Source organism: Schistocerca americana, chromosome 1 (assembly GCF_021461395.2).
Source record: "Schistocerca americana isolate TAMUIC-IGC-003095 chromosome 1, iqSchAmer2.1, whole genome shotgun sequence".
NCBI lineage: Eukaryota > Metazoa > Arthropoda > Insecta > Orthoptera > Acrididae > Schistocerca > Schistocerca americana.
The window spans coordinates 515,351,560-515,364,275 of record NC_060119.1 but is presented as its reverse complement, the minus strand read 5'-3'; the positions used below and the strand labels follow the sequence as shown (position 1 = coordinate 515,364,275).

General features: G+C 40.8%; 1 protein-coding gene across 3 annotated transcripts in view; it reads left to right on the top strand.

The window, feature by feature from the left end:
* The window catches only part of LOC124605149 (zinc finger CCHC-type and RNA-binding motif-containing protein 1-like), an 82,514-nt gene that overhangs the window by 50,704 nt on the left and 19,094 nt on the right, over window positions 1-12,716 (top strand). For all 3 annotated transcript variants that reach the window (XM_047136632.1, XM_047136640.1, XM_047136648.1), the window contains exons 2-3: window positions 6,383-6,494; window positions 10,066-10,281. In XM_047136632.1, the coding sequence (XP_046992588.1) occupies window positions 6,383-6,494; window positions 10,066-10,281 (328 nt within the window). The remainder of the gene's footprint in view (window positions 1-6,382; window positions 6,495-10,065; window positions 10,282-12,716) is intronic.

Here is a 12,716-nt window from a genome sequence, read left to right as displayed (position 1 = left end):
ATATAAACTTGTACTACTGTGGAAGGCATGGGCTTTATGTCTATCTTGGCTACAATAATGCGTTCACTATGCTGTTCATAGTAGCTTACCCGTGCTCCTAATTTTTTTTAAAACCTACTCCTGCATTACCCCTATTTGATTTTGTATTTATAACCCTGTATTTACATGACAAGAAGTCTTGTTCCTCCTGCCACCAAACTTCACTAATTCCCACTATATATAACTTTAACCTATCCATATCACTTTTTTGATTTTCTAACCTGCCTACCCTATTAAGGGATCTGACATTCCATGCTCCAATCCAGAGAATGCCAGTTTTCTTTCTCCTAATAACAATGTCCTCCTGAGTAGCCCCCCCCCCCCCCCCCCAGAAATCTGAATTGGGGGAGTATTTTACCTCCAGAATATTTATATTTTACCCAAGAGGACACCATCATCATTCAACCATACAGTAAAGCTGCGAGCCCTCGGGAAAAATTATGGCTGTAGTTTCCCCTTGTTTGCAGCCACTCATAGTACCAGCACAGCAAGGCTGTTTTGGTTTATGTACAAGGCCAGATCAGTTCCTTCATCCAGACTGTTTCCCCTGCAACAACTGAAAAGGGTGCTGACCCTCTTCAGGGACTACACATTTGTCTGACCTCTCAATAGATAACCCTCCAATGTGGTTGCATTTATGATACGGCTATCTGTATCGCTGAGGCACACAAGCCTCTTCACCAACGGCAAGGTCCTTGGTTCTCGAGGAGCTTTGGCACTTAACTTGACTAAAAGGAGAAGAAGTTGACAGTACACATTCTGAGGCATCAGGTAATAATAGTTAACATTGTAAGGGCATGTGTGTGAGAGGGGAAGTGTAATGTGAGAAGTAAATATTAAAAATTGTGGAGGGAGACAAAGGCATGATTACAGTAAGCAGGGTCAAATGGCTGTAGTTGTGCAAAACTGAGGGAACTGGTACAGGATAAAATAGTGTAGAGAGTTGTGTAAAACTAGTCTTCAGTCTGCAAATTACAACAGTAAGTGTTGCATAGGTTTTGTGGTACCAAGGTGTGCTGTTCCTTATGTCATGAGTTGGTTTTGTTGTTATTTTGAAATGAATTGGGGAAGAATTTAGTTCAAATTTCCATTCTATTTGTTTTTGTACACATTCTAAATAATTTTGGTCAAATGCAGGAGTACTTACTTTGGAAAGATCATGGTTTGTTTTCTTTCTTTCCTTCCCTTTATTTATATCATGAGGTTTATTTACACGTACCACACTCAATTAACATGTCACATCTCTTGTATTTTTAAACTTATATAACGTTTCATTTTTCTTACAGTTTTCTGTTATTGTGTGGAATGTGTAAAGAGTATGTTGCAACAGAAAATTAAGGCTGTCAGTACTGAGGTGTAAATGAGAAGTAACAAGCAAGTTTACATCACATCTGTAATGCTGAGAGTAATACCTACTGTGCAAACCACATTTTGTTAGGTTTAGGAACGAAGTAGATTCTTTAGGTTTGAAGGAGCCCACTCACTGAAAAGCAGAAGCATTGGGGGTTGGCAGTAGGCACACACAAAAGAGAGAAAACTTGCTGGCTTTCAGAGTTATCCTTTTGCTGAGTTAGGTTAAAAAATGTGTGGGAGAGGTGTTTTTGTTTTTTTTTGTAGAAGGGAAGGCAGCTGTCAAAATGCAGGTGCTATTGGTGGTTAGTGTGTTTAATATGGACAGAGGTGTAGATGGAGCCATCAGAGTGGTGCGGGTCAATGCCCAAGATAGTGGCATATTGGGTACAGGAGGACCAGTTGAAGTGAATGGGAGAAAAGGTGTTGAGATTGTGAAGGAATGTAGCTAAGACCTTATCTTCAAAGGAAAAGTAGTTGTGGGTCAGGATATAGTAGTAAAGTGTATAAGGAATGAGGTGGTGGGTTTAGAGTATGAAGGACATTGGGAGTGGTAGTGTCTGATAGTGGCAAGTACATGAGCATATAGGATGTGGGTGTATGGGGAGGTGGTATCAACAGTGGTGAATAGGGACCCAGGAGATGAGGTGGTGGGAGTAGTGGAAAGTCAGTTAAGGAAGTGGCTGGTATCTTTGATGTAGGAGGCTAGGTTTCAGGCAGCTGGTTGTAGATGTTGGTTAACAAGAGCAGAAATTCTTTCAGTGGGAGCACAATAGCGTGTCCAAGATCATTGGGTTTGTGGATTTTGAGGAGCAGGTAGAAGGTGGATGGGTGTGCGGTGTGTTATTGCAGTGAGGAGGGAGATGGGCTCAGGTGAGATGTTTTGTGAAGTGCCTATGGATTTCACTAGGGATTGGAGGTTATGTTGGACTTTTGGGATGGGAGCACTGTTGCAAAGTTAGAAGGTGGACAATTCAGACAGTTGGCAGAGGTCTTCCGTTAGGTAGTCATTGCGAATCATCACGACAGTGATGGAACCTTTGTCTGCAGGGAGGTTGATTAGGGCTGGATCTGTTTTCAGGTTGTGTATGGCTATTTTTTTCTGCCAAAAGATTAGTGTTCTTAGGAAGGTTCATGGCGAAGGATGGTGAGCCCAAGTTGGAGGTGAGGAATTTCTGGAAGCAGACTAGGGTTTGGTAAGCTCAGAGGATAGAAGCGTCATTGTTGGATTGTGGTATGAATTGGAAGAGGCAAGGTTCAGTGTTTAGATTAGGTTGGCTTTGGTTGGAGGGATTGCTGGCAAATAAGTGTTTCAACTGTAGGGATCTGGAGAAAGAAAGAGGTCTTTAACTAGTCCAATAGGGTTAAATTTTGGGGGTATGGCTGAAGGTTAGGCCTTTGGTTGGACTGAAACTTTTGTGGGACTGAGGTTTATGGTGTAGAGGTTAACAACAGTATTTTGGATTCTGGGTTTTGTGAGGTGTTAGGAGGGACTTTTGAAGGATGTGGTAAGTTGAAGAGGTTAGCTAGGTAGAGTCTACATGCTATGAGGGGTTTTACTGTGAGAAGAATGGATGTTGATGGGTAGTGGTGCCCCAAGGTGGGAGTAGGATGTCAACAGGTTGGACAGTTTATGGGGATGGAACGCTCCTCCAGGTGTTGGAATTCAAGGGTTTCTATTGCAGAGATTTAGTGTATGCAGTGAGGATTGCGTAGTGAGAGTCTCTTGCAGGGGGAATAGAGGTTGTTCTGGGATGTCTGTGCCATGGAGAGGTGTTTTTGCAGTACCAGGTCCATGAGAGATAGGGACTGGCAGAATGTGAAAAGGTGAAGGTCATGTGAAAGGAGGAGTGGCATCCAGAGAAGGGAATTTTTATGTTTAGGCCATTGGGGGCATTCCATGGTTCAGACACCATGTAAGTAACAGGATGTGGGACTGGGTTTTAGCCAGGAAAAGGGATACTTTTCTGAATTGGTGCAGAAAGGTGGAATAGGGGTCCATTGCAGTAGGAATGTTTTTAGGAAATGGAAAATGATGCAGGTAATGGGCAAGTGGTTATAAGAAGAAATTGATAATATAGCATGAGGTAGGTGGAGTGGAAAGGATGGAAAAAGTTGTAGAGAGACTAATAGGGTGGTTTTGTTGTCCACACCAAAAAATCACTCTCATATAGTGTAGCCACCTGTGTGTGTGTGTGTGTGTGTGTGTGTGTGTGTGTGTTTGTGTGTGTTTGTTTGTTTTACCCAGCCTAGCCAACTGTGGACAGCATATCTTATGTGATAAGAACTCTCTTGCCCAGTATGTTGAAGGCCTCACAAAGGCCTTCACAGGCAGGCAGTACCCCTCAAATCTACTGTAGTCCACAAATAAATTTCCCCTGCCATATCCTGAGACACCTTCAATTCTCCCACTATCCCCAAGAGTCAGCTACAAAGGAGTGCCTCTTCATCACCCAGTATCACCCTGGATTGAAAAAACTAAACAGTATCTTTTGCTAGGGCCTTGATTATGTCTAATCCTGCTCTGAAATGAGGGACATCATACCCAAGATCCTTCCCAATGCTCCTTAAGTGGTGTTCTGTCACCTGCCTAAGCAACACAACATCCTGATCCTTCCCTGTGCCACTCCCTACTCCCAACCTCTTGCCGTAGGGATCAGATCCCTGTGACAGACCAAGTTCAAGATCTATTACATCTACCTACCCAGCACATCCTACTCCACTTCTGTCACAGGCTTATCCTACCCCAACAGAAGCTGGACCTTCTGTGAAAGTAGCCATGTCATATATCAACTTAGCTGCAAACACTACACAGCCTCCAGAATGAGATTTTCACTCTGCAGCGGAGTGTGCGCTGATATGAAACTTCCTGGCAGATTAAAACTGTGTGCCCGACCGAGACTCGAACTCGGGACCTTTGCCTTTCGCGGGCAAGTGCTCTACCAACTGAGCTACCGAAGCACGACTCACGCCCGTGAGTTTTAATCTGCCAGGAAGTTTCATATCAGCGCACACTCCGCTGCAGAGTGAAAATCTCATTCTGGAAACATCCCCCAGGCTGTGGCTAAGCCATGTCTCCGCAATATCCTTTCTTTCAGGAGTGCTAGTTCTGCAAGGTTCGCAGGAGAGCTTCTGTAAAGTTTGGAAGGTAGGAGACGAGGTACTGGCAGAAGTAAAGCTGTGAGTACCGGGCGCGAGTCGTGCTTCGGTAGCTCAGTTGGTAGAGCACTTGCCCGCGAAAGGCAAAGGTCCCGAGTTCGAGTCTCGGTCGGGCACACAGTTTTAATCTGCCAGGAAGTTTCATATCAGCGCACACTCCGCTGCAGAGTGAAAATCTCATTCTGGAAACATCCCCCAGGCTGTGGCTAAGCCATGTCTCCGCAATATCCTTTCTTTCAGGAGTGCTAGTTCTGCAAGGTTCGCAGGAGAGCTTCTGTAAAGTTTGGAAGGTAGGAGACGAGGTACTGGCAGAAGTAAAGCTGTGAGTACCGGGCGTGAGTCGTGCTTCGGTAGCTCAGTTGGTAGAGCACTTGCCCGCGAAAGGCAAAGGTCCCGAGTTCGAGTCTCGGTCGGGCACACAGTTTTAATCTGCCAGGAAGTTTCACTACACAGCCTTTTATGTTGGTATGACCACCAACCAGCTGTCCACCAGGATGGATGGCCACCACCAAACTGTTGTCATGGAACAAAGTTGACCACCCAGTGACACAACATGCAGCTGAGCACAACATGCTCAGTTTCAATGGCTGCTTTGCAAACCGAGCCATTTGGATGCTTCCCTCCAACATCAGCTTCTCTAAGCTACACAGAGAGAATTATCCTTGCAATATATTCTCCTCTCCTAGAATCTTCCTGGCCGCAGTTTTGCAACAGTTTTCCTTTCCTCCGTTTTTTCACCTCTTCCCAATTCATGTCCCCACATTGCCTTCAGTGTTTGCTGCTTACCACCGGTTGCTACAGTTGTGCCAGCCCGTACACCTGTCACCCCGCTCTCCTGCATTCCTAGCCAGCAAACCAGCTGCCTCCTTCTGAGCCACCGCTAACCTCCCAACCCCAGTCCTTCTCCCTGTCTCTGATGTCCTCTCTCTCAACCCACCTCATCTGATGCCATGGCCAGTTCACCCGCCGCAAATGGAACTATTAGTCTAGCTGGTACCCAGTGTAGGTACATAGGTTTTGTGTGTGTGTGTGTGTGTGTGTGTGTGTGTGTGTGTGTGTGTGTGTGTGTGTGTGTGTATGTGTGTATGTGTGTGTGTGTTTGTGTGTGCGTTTTTTACCTTAGATTGGCAAAGGATAATTCTGGAAGCTAGGAAGTTTTCTTTCTTTCGTGTGTGTGCCTATTAACAACTCAATGCTGCTGCTTTTCATTGAGTGATCCTATTTAATCCGGAAGTATATTTATAGTCTACAAGAACTGTCCTATAACATTTAAGAACAAAGTAATAACAGAACTGCTACACTGATAACCATGGATGTAATATTCTATTACTAAGGAAGTAATGGCTTTGAAGAAATTGTGTCTCACAAGCAAAAGAAAAAATGGAGAGTAAAAAACTCTATTTATTTATTTGAGAAATATATAGTATTATGTAATAATCATCACTTCACTATATACATCCACTTTTCCAACTTAATTTACTGGATGTACTTGAATAACATGTGAACAGAATATACCACATATGAACAGTCTGAAGTTTGCTTTAGCAGTAAAATTTACAAAGCCATACTTTTATCATAACATCATTTTTAGGCTGTTAAAATAAAACCCCATACATTGATATACTTGTACATCTTATTATTTCACTAACCTAACCTGAATGAGGGGTTGTCTTTTCATATGTTTCATTGGAAAGTGTGTGCATATATGTGAGATTAAAGTAAAACTTTGCATCTGTTGCTCAAATGGGAGATGACTGTAATTCTAGTATATTATGACAGTCCATTAATTTGCTGTAGTGTCAGAAATAATGGAAAAATATGAATTTTGTTGCAGGGTGACTGTGTTAAAGGATCGAAACACCAGAAGAAGTAAAGGTGTTGCTTTTGTGTTATTTTTAAAGAAAGAAGATGCATTGTCTTGTGCCAAATCTATTAATGGGAAGGAGGTTAGTCACACATGAATTGCTTATAATTTTTATAACATTTCAAATATTAGTATGGCATTATTTCAAATTCAGTACTTTTTGTAAAAAATTAGTAAACATATCAATTGATTTGAAAAGTTTTTTAGGGCAAATGAAGCTACAAACAGTGTCTTTGAAGTGGAACTGTGGTTAAATACAATAGGAGAAAAAACTACTTATGAAGTAACAGCAGACAACTGGAATTAAAAAGACAAGGACTCAAGGCCACATTCTTTCAGAATCATTGTGTCGTCTCCCAAGATCATTTTGCATAGTTCTCTTCTGAGAAGGAAGGCATCCCATGCATATTGACTTCCACCGCTCTGGTTTTTCGTGAGGGACTCTGTCCGTATTAAGCCGACCAGGCAATAATACCTCCAACAGTACTTGCTTGATGGCTGCCACTCCTGCAGAAGTAATTACCCTGTAGCCTTCTATATCTGTAGTGCCAAGTACGCCATCTTTCATTATGTTGATGGTCTTGATAATGCTTTCATAAATAGGCAGTGCCACCCACACATGTCCATAAACAGATCTCCGTTGTCATGTTCCACTGTTTTGCTAATACCTTACTACACCCACAACCCCCAGTCCCCGACTCAAATACTCACTCTGTTAATGCCATTTTGGTTGGAAAAATTATGATGTTCCTCCATGGATTCACATAATTTCCATTGTACACTTTAATGGAAAACAGTCACCATAAAATGCTTTGTAATACTGTCAATATGATACTTTGCCACCTACCGAATGTAGATATAGCCTTGCCTGTCTTTATGTCACTCCTGCTCTCAACTTCTTGCCCCAACGAATAGGGACACAACATGCCATGTCTGGCATATGTACTCAACCAGTAGATCCTCTTCAGCCACATTTGCACTTAGAAAATCATTGTAAGTCTTGGGGAGTGACAGAAATCAGTAAGTTGACATATTATGTTCATTTCCATTTGATAATGTCTTATGGAATAATTTTCTGGGATAACTCATTTTTAAGAAAGAAAGTCTTCATTGCTCAAAAGCATGCTGTAAGAGTAATATGTAGTGCTCATCCATGATCATTTTGTTGACATCTGTTTAATGAGTTAGCCATTTTGACTACTCTTCACTGTATATTTATTCCCTCATGAAGTTTGTTGTAAATAATCCGCTGCAATTCAAAAGTAACAATGATGTGCATTAATTACAATACTAGAAGAAAAATGACATTCATTTCATTTTATTTATTTATTGATTCACAGACCATTCAGTATAATAAATAAACAAACAAATAAATAGTATCAGACATGTCAGATAATAAAACGATAACAAAATACGGTAGGATTAGATGAGGATAATTGTAATGGATCTAGGAGATGTTATTTTTTTTTACCGTATTTGTCGATACCGAATTGTAAATGTTTTCTTATATTTTTTTTGTCAGAATTTATTATAATTTGTCTTATTATATGTTAATTTACTTCTGTTTTTGAGAGTGAAAGCATATTGATTACTATTAGAAAATGTATCGAAGATTAGCAAAGAGACTGATTACAAGTGGAAGCTTGTGTGTTGTGTAAAATATCTTTGACGTTGGAGTCGTCTTTGACTATAGTCAGTCGGCAGCTAACTCTTGGTGTGTGTTGACGGAAGAAGAATGTGAAGGTCGCCGTCATAAATAATTTTGAATTATATTACTATTTTTTTGTATTAACTATAAAAAAGAAATTACATTTGAAGAAATGGTATTTGAAACACCAAAATGAGGCAAACACGTTGAACCACGTCTTTTCTGCAGCCGACAAAGATGCATTGTGGAATCATACTTAGACAACTGAAGCCAAGACTAATATCGCCTTGCAAACGTCTAACGGAAAAGGTACTGTCACGAAATATGGCAAATTTAAGTAAATAAAAAATAGTGACCATATTTTCAACTTGTGTCTTAGCCGGGATGCCATATTTCATAGGGTGGGAAGTTGGTAATGGCCTAATCAAAGTCACCATCCCATCATTCACCTTAGCTACATGGGGAAACCATTAAGGTTGGCTTTAGCACAAAAAGAGTTGCACAATACTGCAACGAAAATGTTTGATCAGCTACCCAGTGATATAAAATGCCTGACAGACAGCAAAGTAAAATTTGAAAATAAAATGAAAACTTTTCTTCATGACAACTCCTTACAGTCCGCACAAGACTTACCATTAATGTAATGTGTAAAAGATTGTGAGTAGAAATTAAAAATAACACTTGTAAATGATCAGCATGTAGGCATACTTACAAAATAGTTTGTGATGCGAATATAGAATGACCCATTCCACAACATTAAGAATTATCATGCAAATGATCCGTGGAACATGAAACTAACTAACTGTCCACTGCAGATCATTTCATGTAAGATGAATCTGGAGGAGAAATAGCAGCATGTCTATAACCATGTGCAAAATGACACCAGAACAGAATATTTTAAGTGGAGGCAACAATAAAAGAATCAAAATGTTTACGTTTGTATAGAAATTAGGAGAGGATTAATTGAAATGTCAGGGAATTTACCTTTTTTTATTTCCTGTATTGGTATCCAGCAGTGTTGAAATATCACCTACAAAACATGAAATATGGGTAGTTATACATGGAAATGACTAATTCTAAGTAAGAGCGTATTTAATATTATAACAGTCCCATGAACTGTTTGACATTTCAACATGATAAAATTGTTCCTGAGGCCTTCAGGTGATGCATGAAGCATAGTTGTCAAGATTCCCATATTTGTTAGAGGCACTTGGTAGTAGTCATCTTCTAGCAACTATATTGAGCTCTGGATTTAGGCATGGGAGATGAAAATGTTGTTAGGGGGCAAAGAATATACATTATGGAAATTGAAATGAAGTCCCATGTTTCTTGACAGAATGTAGGAGAATGATGTGGGAGACCCGCACCACTGTACTAGGCAAAGTCCTAATGGAGGTGGTTTGCCTTCCTCTGACTGGAATGGGGATGGACGATGATGGTGAAGATGACACAACAACACCCAGTCATCTCGGAGCAGGTACCCTGTGCTTGGGAAGTGAGAACACTACCGCGAGACCACGAGCGGCGGACAATAAACATTATAGAGAATGAAAAAATTATGGGGATCGGAAAATATTTTTAGAATTGCTAGTGGTAAGGTGTAATTTGATGTGTTTTTTTAAAGTAACAAATAAAATGTCCAAATATTTTCGACTGTTTTTTTCTACCTCTTTTTTTTCAGTAATGCTAATGGTATCCATGAGTGTATGAGTCCAGAATGTATGCCATAGCTTTACTGCAGGCAGACATTAGCAATTTAATATGACCAATTTCTAGGTGATACCCATTGCCATTATTGTAGATGCCTCTCTTTTTTAGTCTTGGGATAGTTTACTGCTACACAATTCTGAGACCTATTATGCTCATTGCAATTGTATTTGCAAAGTGACATGCTTATTATTGATAATCTGTGACTCACTATTCAAGCCATGTATAGATTGTACAGTATTTTCTGTGTAGTTTGACAATAGTAGCATAATCTTCCTGTAAAAATGTGATGTTCCAGATGTTTGGTCGTACACTGAAGAGTAGTTTAGCAACTGACAATGGTCGTAGTGCTGAATTTATCAGACGACGCAATTACCCTGATAAATCACGATGTTATGAATGTGGTGAAGAGGGGCACTTAAGCTATAAGTGCCCACACAATACACTGGGTGAAAGGGAGCCACCTCCAAAGAAAAAGAAGCTGCCAAAGAAGTTACAGCAGAGCAATGATGAAGTATGTATACTTGCTTAAGACCTTCAAAATACTACTTGTGCTTACTTTAATACTGTTCATAATTTTTTTTTAAATGCTCCAGATTCAAATTGGAGTAGAGTCCAGCAGTTCTTGTCTATTTCATTTCTGCTTTATTCTCTCCTCTCTCTTCCCTATGTGTTATCTGCTGTCATTTATTTATATGGATTTTGTAATCTCAGTCTACATTAACAGGAAAAATTATGCATTCATTTTCATAGTCAGCTTTAATAGAGGCTATCAGAGTAACATACTTTTAATAATCTGCTGGCCACTGAAAACTGCATCAGTGAAGAAAGCAAGCCACAAAATTTTACTTGTTGTCCATATATAGTATTGTAGGAAGCCAGTTGGTAGGTAGATCACTAGATTAAATTTGTAGGTAATATGGAGGCAAAATTTAGTACACAGAATTGTGATGTCTGCCAGCAGCAAAGGCTCTAACCTCACCAAGTATCGAGATACAAGTAAATCATTCTGTGCTGCTGCAGCTGTATGCTGAAGTTCATCATAGTGGCTGGTGCGAAGGGTGTGCCGGTCTCTCAGCAACCCTTGATTAGATGTTTTCTCTGGGTTAGAGATCTAGGGAATATGCCAGAGAGGGCAACAGTCAAACGAAAACCTCAAGTAGCAAGGTAAGTCAGAGCAGCGCGAGCAGCATGTGTCTTGTGATATCTTGTCGGAACATAGCATCATAGAGACCTCAAAGATAGGGTGTAGCCACTGGCATTAGTATGCGACTGGGCCCTTATGATAATGACGATAAATCCAGTCAGGCAATGTTTGCTCTCCACTTCCATTGTGATAATGTACACACAACTGGGACTTATCTGTAGAGATGATGTCATGCCACGGCAGTGTCCAGTGTTATCATTGGGTGCACCACTGCTGCTGTGCCCTTGTCTGCTGCTGTGTTGAGGCTAGCTGAAACAATGATCACTATTCGTGCTGACGGTCTATGGTGCTCCAGAGTAGTTGTACTTTTCATGTGGATATTTGCCTTACTGCAAACAAGTCCACTTATTGTCTCGAGGTCCATGAGACAGCTGTTCAATCCTACACGACAGAGGGAACAATACGTTTGTTCTTTCAGCCACTAGTCGAACAGGATTTCTGAGATACTACAGGGTTTTGAGTATAGCCCTCGTGCATCTATCAATTCCATATTTGCACGACAGACGTGGGATTCCGAATATAATAGATTAACAATATCTTAATATGACAAATCACAATCTGGAAAGACCGTAATCTTGCCATTGTTAAATCTCAACATATACTGAGTAGATGTTTCTCCTCACACAAGGGAGGCATAACACTATCTTCTCACAAACTACCAATTTTTACAATGTTATTTTTGAAGGAGAAACCCATAGTGTATTCTTTTCTTAGATACAAAATGTAGGTGGCATTACTCCTACATACTCTGGCATGTTGCACTGCAATTCTAATAATTTTCATTTCTAAGCATGAAGTTCACTTTGTATCAGTTTGATGTTCATTGCATGCCATCACTGTTTTGTTGCAATTTTAATGGGCAGCAATGTATTTAATCATTAAGGTAATATTTTTATTTTATTTTTGTAACAGTAACATAATTCCAGTGGAACATTCAAAAGACTTACTCGTACTCTAGGGGAAAAAAAGCTGGTGTATGAACAAGTCTTTTGAGTGTTCCACTGGAATTACGTTACAGTCAATTATTAGAGATGCAAGAAATGGTTTAAAAATGAACACAAACATTTGAATGTAGTTGCAATTAAAGATTGTATGCAACTGTGGAGGAGAACTAAATAAATGCCCCCTGCGGTTCTGGGGGTTAGAATAGACCCGAGGTATTCCTGCCTGTTGTAAGAGGCAACTAAAAGGAGTCTCACACCTTTCGGTCTTTATGTAATGGTCCCCTGTAGGTTTTGACCTCCATTTTTCAAGATTTTCCTGAAGAGCAAACCAATTGAGATCTTTAGCCCACTTTCTCATTGTGGCATTGCAGTCCTGCTCATCCTCCATCTTTTGAGCGAGGACACCTTTCTGAGTGCATTTTCCTCCACCCACCATGCAGTGTCATTTTCTGCACCTGCGATGACCATGGAATTCTTTGCACCTCATATCCAGCACGGTAGCCAGTCCGTTGCTGTGGGGCCGCCATGTACCCTGTTGGTTGTAGCCCCCTGACTACACACGAATTGCTCTGCTGATGTCTGCGCCATTAATTCCCCACGTATGCCAAGGAGTAGATACCCATTACCCTGGGGCATCTGGACTCCCAGGTGGCCTTTGCTGTGGTTGGGTTGCGCCTGTGGCGAGGGCCCCTGGTCGGAGTGGGTGGCATCAGTGCAGACGATGCACGATGAAGTGTACCAAGTCATCACTTGCTGGTGATCAAATGCCAGCAGTCTCTAAGTGTTCCAAGTCTCAGA